This window comes from Plasmodium gallinaceum, assembly GCF_900005855.1.
Source record: "Plasmodium gallinaceum strain 8A genome assembly, contig: PGAL8A_v1_60, whole genome shotgun sequence".
In the NCBI taxonomy this organism is placed as follows: domain Eukaryota; phylum Apicomplexa; class Aconoidasida; order Haemosporida; family Plasmodiidae; genus Plasmodium; species Plasmodium gallinaceum.
Window position 1 is genome coordinate 315415 of NW_021628219.1, and position 14071 is coordinate 329485.

The 14071-nt window shown below is 15.0% G+C and overlaps 3 protein-coding genes across 3 annotated transcripts; all 3 read left to right on the forward strand.

Annotated features, from left to right (window-relative positions):
- Window positions 1-319: 319 nt before the first annotated feature.
- Window positions 320-1749, forward strand: PGAL8A_00084000 (Ham1-like protein, putative; the record flags this gene model as incomplete). Its single annotated transcript, XM_028670888.1, has 7 exons — window positions 320-416; window positions 678-846; window positions 936-996; window positions 1069-1146; window positions 1309-1349; window positions 1465-1570; window positions 1711-1749. The coding sequence occupies 7 exons, from the start codon at window positions 320-322 to the stop codon at window positions 1747-1749; spliced, it is 591 nt and encodes a 196-aa protein (XP_028525958.1).
- A 188-nt stretch (window positions 1750-1937) lies between these two features.
- On the forward strand, window positions 1938-2943 carry PGAL8A_00084100 (conserved Plasmodium protein, unknown function; the record flags this gene model as incomplete). Its single annotated transcript, XM_028670899.1, has 4 exons — window positions 1938-2003; window positions 2064-2133; window positions 2333-2640; window positions 2770-2943. The coding sequence occupies 4 exons, from the start codon at window positions 1938-1940 to the stop codon at window positions 2941-2943; spliced, it is 618 nt and encodes a 205-aa protein (XP_028525959.1).
- A 1900-nt stretch (window positions 2944-4843) lies between these two features.
- PGAL8A_00084200 (conserved Plasmodium protein, unknown function) lies at window positions 4844-13113 on the forward strand (the record flags this gene model as incomplete). The annotated part of the gene is made up of 2 exons (XM_028670910.1): window positions 4844-7525; window positions 7618-13113. 2 exons carry the CDS (start codon window positions 4844-4846, stop codon window positions 13111-13113), a joined length of 8178 nt encoding a protein of 2725 aa, XP_028525960.1.
- Window positions 13114-14071: the final 958 nt, after the last annotated feature.

Genomic DNA, 14071 nt, shown 5'->3' on the forward strand with positions numbered 1-14071 from the left:
TTTTTTTTTTTTTTTTTTTTTTTTTTTTTTTTTTTTTTTTTTTGGTTAATTATTTTTGAATAAAATTTTTAATTTAAAATATCAATTATAAAAACTTTTTATTTTGATTTGGAGAATTTTTCTTGAATATTAGAATACTATTTATATATATATATAATTTTTTTTTTTTTTTAATACTTTTTATTTTTGATATTTGACATTTTTAAACTTTTTTTTCTATAATTTTTTATCTTTAAATTTTTTCTTCATTTTTGTTGTAGTATTATAAAAATAAAAAAAAATAAAATATATACTTTCATTTATATAAAAGTTTAGTGAGATGGATTTATATCTGGTTACTGGAAATAAAAATAAGAAGATGGAAATTGAAAGAATGATGAATAATGAATTAAAAATTGAATTTGTAGACTTTGATTGTTAGTAATTTTGAATCGTTTTATATTTTATTCTTATTTTTTCTAAATACAATAATTTTAATTAGAAAAGGAAAATGTGATTATAATAAATAAATATATATTTTTTCTTTTATTTTATAATAGAACAAATTTTTTTTTCGTTACTTTTTTGTTTTTCTTAATACTTTTATTAATATTGATAAAATTTTATTTTTATTTTAAAAAAAGAAAAACAAAAAAAATGTTCTAATTAGTTTTTAATATATATATATGTATATGTAGTAATCGAAATTCAATCAGATAACATAATAGAGATAAATGAACATAAAGTTAAAAATGCTTTTGAAATGTTAAATGAGAAAAATTCCCAAAATAATAAAAAACAAATTGTTATAACAGAAGATACAGGATTATATATAGATTGTCTAAATTTTTTTCCTGGACCTTTTATGTATTAATATTTTGAGAAAAAAAATAAAAAACAATAAAAAATAAAATAATATTATGAATATATTATTATTTTCTTTTATAATTTTTAAGAAAATGGATGCAAAAAGCAATTGGGTCAAAAGGAATTTATGAAATTGTTTCAAAATTTAATGTAAATTAATATTAATTATATACTTAAAAAGATATATATATATATATGTTTATTTATTTATTTTTATTGAAGGATAATAAATGTCATGCTATTTGTGTTTATTCTATTTATGATGGAGAAAATGTACATTCGTTTAAAGGAGTAACTCATGTATATATTTATATATATATATATTTAAAACTATTTTTATACAATTAACATTTAATTATTTCAAAATAAAATTCTTTTATTAATTTTTTTTACATAATTAAATCGTAAAAAAAAATTATTTAAATTTTTCCTTTTTATTATGATTTTTATTTTTTTTTTTAGGGGAAAATTGTTGAACCAAGAGGATCAGACAAATTTAGCTGGTTTGATATTTTTTATTATTTTCTATAAATATATATATACATAAATATAGATATATATATGTATATTACTTTTTATTTATATAAATGTATATTTATTTCTTTTTTTTTTCTTAAGGGATAATATTTTTTTACCTAATGAATTTAAAAAAACATTTGCTGAAATGACTTTTTGTGAAAAGAAAGAAATTTCCCCTCGTTTTAAGGCATTTGTCCAATTAAAAGTATAAAAAAAAAAAAAAAAAAAAAAAAAAAAAAAAAAACTTTCATGTTTTAATAAAATATGTAAATATAACTATTTACTAGTTATTCTTATACACATAAATATATTTTTTATATTTTTTTTTTTTTTTTTTTTTTCAAGGAATTCTTATTAAAAGAACTAAATAAATACAACACATAATTTTAATTTTTAAATTAAAAATTTTTTTTTTTTATTTTTTTTCTAATTATATATTTTTAAAAATACATTATAAGTAAAAAACTTACTATTTTTAAAACTATATAATTACTTATTACCTTTATTTTTCTTTAAGATTTATAAAAATTAAAAAGAAATATAGTTTTTGTAAAATATTTATATTTTTGATAATGTTTTTATCTGAAGATTTAGACCCAGAAGAATTAAAAAATGAAGCAAATTTAAAATGGAAAAATGTTTAAAAAGAAAAAAAAAAATATATTTATTCAAACATACAATCTTTTTGTTTTTTATAGGGTGAAATAGAAGATGCTAATAATTTATGGAGACAAGCATTAAAAGAATGCATAAAATATTCAATGAGAGGTATATTTATATTATTAATATATATATATATATTTTTTTTTTTTTTTTTTAAATGATTTAAAAAATTTAAGATTTTTTTATTATTTTTGACCTTTTTTTTTTATTATTTTTGACCTTTTATTTTTTTATTATTTTTGACCTTTTTTTTTTTATTATTTTTCATCTTTTTTTTTTTATTATTTTTCTTAATTTTTTTTAGGATACCCAACTACAAAAAATAGAGATATGCAAATAAGTTTGCGATTAAATCTATCTTTGTATCATTTTAAAAAAAATGAGTTATCTGAGTGTATTAATCAATGTAATATAATTTTAGAAAATTTAATGAATCTGAATGATGTCTTAAATTATTATGAAAATAACAAAAATATAGAGAAGGAAATAAATGAAATAAATAAAATAAATGAAGAAAAAAAAGATGATACAATCAGTGAAAATAAATTTATAAAAAAGGATACTCTCATAAAAATATTTCTTAGAAGAGCTAATTCATTTTTATGTTTACAAGTATAATAAAATTTCATTTCATAATTAAATCATTTAGTTATATTTTTCTTTAACAAATTTTTTTTCGCCTTTATATATTATGTGATAATTTTCTTTTAAATTTTTTTTTTTTTTTTTTTTTTTATAAAGGACTTTGATAAATGTAGAGAAAATATAGAGTTAATTAAAAGATTGGATAATAAAAATGTAGAGATGATAGCATTAGAAAAGAAAATGAAAATTGAAGAAGTAGATTATAATAAAAAACAAAAAGAATTATACAAAAAAATGTGTAATACAATTAAAAAAAAAGAAAAAGAATAAGATTAAAAATATATAAAAAAAAAATAGATTTAATATTATGTTGAGGAGGATAATATTGTAAGATTCACAGAATAATAAAAAATTGTGGAATAAAAAATTATGTCAATTAAGAAAATATATTTTCTAAAAATATTTTTTTTTTTTTTTTTTTTTTTTTTTTTCCACTCATCCTCAAGCACATGCATAAATAAATAAGAGACAAATTTTTCTTTTCTACTAAACTTATGGGATGAAAAAATGAGTAAAAAATATATTTTATTTTTATTAAAAGGGAGAAATATTTAATGTAAGTATATAATTATATATGAAAAAATTTATTAAATAAAAATAATGAATACTCCTTTGATAAATTGATAATATTTTAAAAAAGCATATATTATAAAATGTTGTAATATTAAAAATATGAAAGATAATATTTTTTTCTTATTTTAACAAAAATTTGAAATATATTACAGTTATTAATATTATATATGATGATAAAAGAAAAAATGATTGTAATTAATAATAAGATTAAAAATATGAAATTTTGTAATAGTTAGGAGACATAATAATTTTATAATAGAATACAATTCATTTTATACAATAAATGTTTTTTTTTTAAATATTTTTTTCTTTTATAAAATTAAGGAATACATTGAAAAATTAATTTTATTTTTAAAGCATACCTATAAAAAAATATTGTATGCTTATAAATATTTATATGTGTATATATATATATATGAATATATATTAAAGAAAACATATAAAGTTTTAAAAATTTTCTTTTAATATTTCAGAATACATGACTTTCTTTATTACATATTAACATATATATGTGTATTAAAACTATAAATATTATTTTTTATTTTTTATTTTTATTTTGTTTTATTTTTTGTTCCATTTATATTAAAATGTGTATTGTATCTTGTAAATTTTTAAAAAAAATGTTGTTAATTGGTAAAAGTATTATTTTTCATTTATTCAAAATTTTGAAGTAAAAATTTTCTAAAAAAAAAAAATTTTAAATATATAAATGAATAAAAACACTGTAATAATTTATTAAGTAGTATTATAATAAACTGAGAAAAATAAAAATAATTTTTATTAAAATATAGTTAATTGTTTTTTGTAAATAATGAAAAAAGTGCAAAAATGTAAAAAATAAAAGAAATACGAAAGAAGAAAAAAGAAAAAAAATTACTTCAAATTAAAATAATATATTTTTTAAAAAGGAAAATTCAATTTACCTATTTTTTTTTATTATATAACTTGATTTTACATATTTAAAAAAAAAAAATAAAATAATTTACTCAAAGGAAAAAAGTAAATGGGAAAAAAAAGAGTAATGCAAATTATCTTTAAATTGTTATCACTGTGATTAAAATGTTTTTCTATTATTAAAAGTTCAAAAAAAAAAAAAAAAAATAAAAAAATAAAAAAAATAAATGAATAAATTAATAAATAAAAAGTCAGTATTTTATCATATTTTTTTAGTATTTTCACGTATTTTTTTTTTTTTTTTTTTAATCATAGAATGATTAATTTTGAAAAGATATTTTTTAAAATATCTAAGATGTAGAATTAATCAAAAATAAAAAAATACTTCTAAAATAAAGTTGAAAGATTTTTCAATATATTTTTGTTTATAATTATTAATTAAAATTTTTAGTTATATTCATATATATATATATATATATTTATATATAATTTTTTTTGTATCTTTTAAAAAATGATTACATGAAAACATGAGACCTATATTCTCAATAATATAAAAAGTTAAGAAATTAACAAAAATAAAAAAGAAAAAAAAAAATGAATTACAATGGAAAGAAATAATGAGAAATTAAATGAAAAATTCTCTTTGAATAGTTTTAACAAAAAAAATATTATAAATGAACACATAAAGGAAAATAAAAAAAAAATGATAACTAAAAATAATATAATTGACATGATAAAAAATAAGAACTTTTTTAATGAGGAAGAAAAATGTTCTTATAATGAAAATACAATTATAACTAATGAAAACAACATAAATAAAATTGAAAATTCCTTTTTTGTTAATAATTATGAGTCTTTAAATTTAGATTACCAACAAAAAGTTTTTTCAAATGTATCAAAAACAAATGATGAAAAATTATTAAATAATTTTAAAAAGTTTGGACATAATTGTGACACTTTTGAGAAAATTGATAATTTTAAAATACAAAATAATGATAATTTTACAAATGAAGAAAAGGGAAATTTAATTTTATTAAATGAAGAAAATAATGAGAATACTAACAAGAGCAATAGTTTAACTGATGATAATATTAGAAATTACATACATAAAGATTTAAATGTAAATGAAAAGAATTTATTTTATAAAAAAGTTGATGAAATTTTAAATTTAGAAAATGAAAATGAAGATGAATGGATAATCAAAGAAATATATGAAAATAAAAATAATAATAGTGTAGAAAAGGAAGATGAAATATTTTATTCAAAATGTGAAGTGACTAAAGAAAAAAAAAGAGAGAAATATAATAAAAATAATGAAAAAAAAAGAGAGAAATATAATAAAAATAACGAAAAAAAAAGAGAGAAATATATATTGGATGAAAATGAACTAGATTTAGATGAGAATGAGCTACATTCACTACTTAAACAAAATAAATATGAGTTAACTAAATTCAATATTCATATGAGTAATATTATATATAAGTATCTTTATTTATATAAAAAAAAAAAAAGTTTAAATAGAAAATATATAAAAAATAAGAGTTATGAATTCTATCAAATAAAAAATTTAAATACAGAAAATAAAATAGATAATACAAAATTAGAAAAAATTACAAATTCGAAAAATGAAAGTTATGTTGATACATATGATTCTAAAAAATCTGAATTAATTGATTTTAATGATTCATTACAAAATTGTAGTGTTGATTTAAAAAATTCAGAGAAACAGGAAAAAAGAGAAAATGTGCATATAACAGATAAAAATTTATTAAAAGATATAAATTTTTTATATATAGAATATTTTATTAGAAAAAAAAAAATATTAAAATTAAGAAATATTTATAAATTTATTTATGACAAAGATAATTTATTTTATTTGAGAAATTTTAATTATCAAAATGTATATTTCTTAAATTCTATATGTAATACTACTACTACTACTACTACTACTACTACTGCTAATAATACTACTTCTAATACTTCTAATAATAATAATGATGAAAAATGTAGTATTAAGGATATTTCTCACTATTGTTTTAATAATAATTTTTTATGTCTTCAAATGAAAAATGACGAAATATTAATTTTTAGTTTTAAATTATTAAATTTAAATTCTTTAATATTTTTTAAAAATAATGAAAATAATTCAATAAATGAACAAAAAATAAAATTTTATATAGATGAATTATTAAATGATAAGGAAAATTATATAAAATTTGATATTAATTTTTATTCTAATTATTATATAATTATTAAAAATGACAAAATTAAAAATATTAAAAATGTGGATATAAATAATTTGAATAAATTATGCATAACTACAAATTATTGTATATTTATTTATGAATTATTTTTTAATGGTTCTAATATACAGTATAAATATTTATGTTCTTATATTGAGAAAAATAATTTTTTATCTAAAGAAAATCAAATTTTCTACTCATTATTAACAGATGAAAAAAAATTAATATATTTTAGTGATTTTAATATTATTTACTTAAATAGTAATAATAATATTTTTAATAATATATTTACTACAATAAAAGATATAAAATTTAAATTTAAAATATTAAGTATTTCTTTTTATAAGAATTTATTAGTAGTATCTTACTTCAATAAAATATCCGTTTTTCGTGATAATAGTATATATTTTATCATTCATTTTGATGAGAATGGAGATATAATGAATACTAATGATTATTATGAAAACGAGAAAAACAAATATGAGAAACAAGAAATACAAGAAAAAAAAAAAAGCAACCTGTTAGAAGAATCAGAAGAAGAATTATCAAACGAAATTTATTATATACCTTTTCTATGTATATTAGAAAATAATTACTTCTGTTCTTCTTATGGGAAGAAAATATTTATTATAGAATTTACATCTGAAATTAAAATAATAAAAAAATTTTATTTAACTCATTCTATTTATTATTTAAAAAGTTGTGATAATAATATTATTATTATTTATGATAAATATAAGATATATATTTATCAAATAATGTATTTAAGAAAAGATTTTCATTTATATTTATTATATGAAAAAAAAATAATTAATGTAAATAGTTGTGTAATTTCAGAAGGTAAAAAACATTTTGAATCTTATGATAATTCTATTAAAATAAATATTAAAAATATCAAGATTAATAAATATGATAAAATTTCAAACTTTCTTTTTTATTTGTTTAATAAAAATGAGATAAATATAAATAATATTAATAATAATGAAGTTAATTTTTTTTATATAAATTTAATATATATTTATATTTTAAATAATAATAAGATTGATATAATTGTTTTAAATTCATTCATATATTTAATATATCTTTTTTTTTATTATAAAAAGTACAATTTACTTTTAATTCTACTGTTATATATGTATAATGTAAGAAGAAGAAAAGAAAAAAAAAAAAAAAAAAAAAAAAAAATTATTTTTCTTTACATTTTATTATTTTTTTTTTTTTTTTTATATATTAGGGAAATATGTGTGTTCTAATGGATTTTCCATTAAATGAGGATGAAAAAAAAAATAAAATAAAGACAATTTTTTTTTTTCTTTTTGAGATGAAGATAAAAGATATTATTGAAAATTATGATAAATATAAAGGAAATGATATAAATATTATAAATGATTTTTATATTGAAAACAAACATTTAAAGGAGAATTCTAATTTAGAAAAACATCAAAACATTTCATCATTTTCGTGTAATATTGAATCAAACAATTTATTAGAACCTATATCAAAGAATAATTTTTCGTCTATATCTACATCATCTTCATCTTCATCTTTATCTAATCATTCTTCAACATTTTCTTGTATATCATCATCATCATCTTGTTCTAACTTTTCTCTTTCTTCTAATTTAAATGATCAATATAACTGCTCATCACATCATACATCTGTTTCTTCCAATGAAAAGGAATCTAGTAAAAATTCCTTTTTAAGGAATCAAAAAATTACTAGAAAAATTTTAGATTCTGAAAAATGTTATATAAATAAAAAAGTTGTGGATAATACTTGTGTAGAAGAATTACTAAAATTATGTAGTTTAAGTTTAGAATTAAGTATTAAATTTAATATAAATTTATATGAATACATTTTTAAATTATTTAAAGTTTATAATTTAGAAAACATATATTTTTATGCAAGCGAACCATATATTATAAATAAAAAAATATATTTTAACGATTATACATTAATATATAATTTAATTGGTTATTTTAAACGATTTTATAGAATATTTTGCTTATATGACGATAAAAATTATGATTTGTTTTTATTTTTTTATAATTTTATAAATAACAGTAAAAATGATAGAAATAATCGTAATAAGAAAAAAATTATTTTGAATGAAGCATATTTAAATAGATTTATATTTTCAATGAAATTTAACAAAGTAAATAAAATTAGGTTAGAGAATGAAAAATTATTTGTACAGAAGAATGTAAAAAGATCTTTCATGAATTTTGATAATTACTTTGCTTATAAATATATAAATATAAAGAAACGTATAAAAAAAATTAGAAAAATATATTCTTTTATATGTTTAATAAATAAGTTTTGTAAAATTTTTGAAAATATCGATTTAGAAAAAAAAATTGAAAATATAATTTCACTATTACCGTTACATATATGTTCCTTTTTATTTAATAAACATAATGAAGATAAAATAACCATATCAGAATTCTTTACATCTTATATAATTAGAAAAAAAAATATATTTTTTTTTAACTTTTGTAAATTAAACAATTTAAAAAATGAGAATTATCCTATATATATTCCCTCCTACTTATTTAAAAATTTTTATCAAACTCACTTTTTTTTTGATTACTTATATTGTATTATATTTAAACTACCATTTTCAATTAATATGAATAGATATTCTATCAGAAAAGAAAATACACTTATTTTAAAAGATAAATATAAAAATATTTATGAGAATTTTGTTTTCAATAATTTATCTAATTATGATAATATCTTTTTTATATATTCTCATTTTTTTTTTGAGAGAGGGGATTACTGCAATTTAAATAAAAACATTATATCAATTATTAATTATTTATGTAATAGATATGATAAAAAATATTTAAATTCTACAAAAGAAAGAAATTTTTTAAGTGTTATGTTACAAAATAATTCATTTCAAATTAAAAAGAAGATAATTGATGTTGATTTTAAAAAAGGAGAAACATATATATATAAAAAAGAAAAAAAAAAAACAAATTATTTAGAAAAATTAAACAATGATGAAATAATTTTAAATAAAGAGATCAGAAAATGTTATGAAAATGAAAATTTATGCACAGAAAATATAAATACAAAAAAAGAAAAGGAACATATAAATGTAATTGATGAAATAAGAAATACAGATAATGAAGAAAAAAGTATTTTTGAAACAATTAATTTTAAAGATATTAATTTAGACAAAAATGGATTATTTTTATTATTACAAATATCTTTATCAGAATCTTTTTTTTTAATAAATAATTTGTTTTTTTATTATAATTTTATCAATAATTATGATATTATAAATAAGTTAGTTGAAAACATTTGTGAATTTTATATACATTTAGTTATAACTTTAATAAATTACAAGAACAATTTAAAACAAATTTTAAAAGAAAAATTAGAAGAGAATATATCCGATAGAATTTATGAAGAAATTTTGTATGGTATTAATAATTGTTTTCATTTTTATGAAATAAATAATTTTTCAATAAAGATGTCCTATTTTATGAATTCTAAAATAAACATAATCCAAAACGATAAAACTACTGATTTAATTAGATGGATTATGTTACAAATATTTTTCATTAAAAAACATATTTACAAAACGATAAATAGTATAACTTACATGTTAATACTGTTTTTTATTTTTTCTAATAATTTATTTTTTCAATATTCATTAAATATATTTTTTATTAATTTTCTTTTTCAAGTAACTCTTTTAAGAAAGACAAAAAAGGCTTATTTTAAAATGTATAAAAATTATCGTAATCAACTTTTAATTTATAGATCAAATAGTAATATAGAATTTTTTTTTCAAACTTTCGGATTAAAAAGGAAAAATATATTTATAAAAAAAAAAAGAGTTGAGTTATATTTTATAGATAGTGATTTATTTTATTATAACATAATAAATTACATCATGAAAACAGTTTTTTTCTTTGATATAAAGAATATATTAAATATGTGTGATGATTATAAAAGAAATACTAATAATCATATAGATAATAAAGATAAAAAAATAAATGTCAATAAAAAAAATAGAGATGATGAAGATATATATAAGGATAATAGTACCACATATAATAGTAGCATATTTAAAAATAATGAATTAAAAAATTATTCTTCTTTTAACAATATAAATAATATAAGAGCAAAAAAGAAGATAAAGGAAAAACATAATAATAATAATAAGAAGAAGAAGAAGGAGAAGAATGAGAAGAAGAAGGAGAAGAATGAGAAGAAGAAGGAGAAGAAGAGTAATAATAATAATAATAATAATAATAATAATAATAATAATAATAATAATAATAATAATAATAATAATAATATGAGTAATAATAATTTATTTACAATAAAATTTTGCAAAAATAATTTAAGATATATTTTATTATTATATGTTAAAAAATTATTACTGTTATGCGAAAATAAAAGATTAAGAAGAGAAAATAAAATAAAGAAAAAGGAGATTGAAAACTTACTAAAGTATATTTTATTTTTTAGTTGTAATAATAAATATATAAATATATATTGCATTATACTAGATTATTTTCATTATTATAATATATTATTTGATTATTATAAGAATAATAATGTAACTAATTTACATGAATATATCTATTATAAAATATTTTATTATTTTAAAGAAAAAAACTTAAAAAAAAAAATATATGGGTATCTTTTTTATACTGATTTATTGAAGCATATCAACATATTTAATGATTTATTTATTCGTTATATTTTGAATAATTATTTTACTTTTCATAATAATATTAGAAGATTCCTTGAGAAAAAATTAAACAACAAAAAGGAAAATTTTATGGAGAAAAAAAAAGAAATATTTAATAACGACAGTGATAAAATAAATTCTTATAAAAAAAATTTTTTTGATTTTAAAAAAAGTGGTAATTATAAAAATAATAAAGAAGATGATAATGATAATAATGATGATAATGATGATAATGATTTTAAAAAAAATCCAAATAATAACAGTGTGAATAAAAATATTATAAAAAAAATAAAGAAAACAAAATTAAATGATTTGACATATGAAGATATGAAAAACTTTAACGAAGAAATATATAATGAATTTAGTAAAAATGAATATAAACCAAAAAATGTAAATTCATTGAAAGAAAAAAATAAGACATGTACTAAAATTAGTATTAAATTACTTAAAATTTGTAAATTTTTTATCAACAGTTTAATTCATTCAAATAATTTTTCAGATAAAGTAGAAAAGAGGGTATATTTTTTGTTACTATATAAAGTAGATTTACCAGTAATAATAAAAAGATATTTATATAAGAAAATATTTTATAATTATTTAGATATTCTTTGCAGATGTGAGAAAGAAAAGGTATATAAATGTGTTAAAAATATAAATACAGAAGATTATATAAATCTATATAAGAAATATAATAATATTAACGTAATATTATATATTTATGAGAAACATGGTAACTTTTTAAAAATAATAGAGTTGTGCTTAAAGGTAATAAAAATTAATATTTTAAAAATTTATGATACTTTTAATAATATAAATAAGTGGAAATTTTTAAAAAATATTAATTATGATGATGTATATTATATTAATTTTTCCGATAAAATTGATGTATATAATTATTATTCTATGCCTTTTAAAAAACAAATAAGGAAGTTATTTTTTAAAAAGGGAGAAGATAAACCAAAGTATACAATTCAGAAAGAATCATTTTTAAAAGAGTTATTAAAAGATTTAAATTATAAAAAGGAGGTAAAATTTTTTTATGATTATTTTGTAAATAAATATAAAAAAAGTGTGGAAAAAGAAAATGAGCAAAAAGAAAAAAAGGAAAGTATATTTGCAAAAAAATATGAAATAAATAAACTACAAAATAATTCTTATGAGACTATATATGATAAAAATGTTTATAAAAGAAATTCAAATAAATGCATTGATATAGGAACTTTTAAAAAAAAAAAATTTCCAAGTTGTGATAAAATTAAAGAAAGAGATATGGTTGAAAATGACTTGAAAGATTATTTAATAAAAAAAAATTATGATTTAATTAACTCTTATTGGATATATAGCATAGAAGAATACAATTCAATTTTTTTATACATTTATATGTTAACTTTTGTTTTAAAAAAAAATAAGTTAGCTAACGAGAATATTAATAAATATATAATTTTTAATATCATTAATGAATGTCTGAAAAATTATATTAGTATAAGTGGAATAGTAATGAATGAAAATTACAAAGTGTTGTTTTTTAGTTATTTATTTGAACAAATTATATTGTTCGTAATTAATATATATTCATATAGTCATACGCATAAAATATGTAAAAGATTATTATTTATATATAAAAAATTTAACATAAAAATAATTAAACTACCATTAATTGAAGTATTAAAAAATATGAATGATATATATACCTTTTTCAATGGGAATTATAAAATAACTCAAAATAAAATTAGACAGCAAATTAAAGATTACACATATGAAAAGAAAAAAGGAATGGTAATAAATTTTGATATGAAGCATAAACATTGTTTTAATATCCATTTAAATACAAATAATAATAATAATAATAATAATAATAATAATAATAATCCAAAAAAGGAAGAAACAAATAATGAAAAATATTATTCTTCTAATGATACTATTTATATTAATAAATGTGAACACCATCACCATTTTTCATGTTCACAATTATGTTATTTATGTGATGAATTTAAGAAAAAAAAAAAAGATTTTTAATTAATATTATCACATTTAGTTAATTATTTTATTTTTTTTTTCTTAAGATATTTTTTATTTCTGTAGTCTATTTATAATTAGCATATATATATTTATATATTGTTTTTCATATTATTTTATAATTTTTTTTTTTTTTTTCTGTGTTTTTTCAAATAATATTTTAGAATATTGATTTTTAGTTATTATATAAATAATTTTTTTTTTTTTTTTTTTTTTTGAAATAAAATAAACATACATTTTCTAAAAAATATCAAGACAATTTTTTAAATAAATTTATTATTATAAAAAATATTTCCATAAGAAACCTATTAAAATATTAATTAAGCTGGAAATGTATCAGTTGTATCGAAATATTAATCATTTTAAATAATTCATTTTTATTTTTAGCTAAAAGGTATATATTTGTTCTCTAATATATTTTAAATATAATTAAAAATTGTATATCTTTTTTGTTTTACATATAAAATTCATCTGTTTAATTTTTTTTTTTTTTTTTTTTTTTATCTTCATATAAATATATATTATAAAAAATATATTTTAAAAAGATGACATTATATTAAAGTTAAAATGTTGCTTAATATGCATCTATTCCTTATTATTTTGAAGAATATTTTTCAAAATTCTTAAATGTAAATGCAACCTTATATTATGAAATACTAATTTTATTTGTAATTTTTTTTAAAATCTGAATAAAAAAAATAAAAGAAAAATAATTTTGCTACTAAAATATATGCAAGATATTATTTTTATTTTTTTAAGATTTGAAATACAAATATTTCTTATGCACCTACTTATATATATTTGTTTATTTAAAAAAAAAAATAAGAAAATTTGAATACATATATTTACATATCTCTTAGAAAATTTTGAATAATGAAATAATAAATTTTTTGTTAAATTTATTTTATATTATTTTTTTTTTTTTTTTTTTTTTTTTTTTTTTAATTTAAAAATTTTT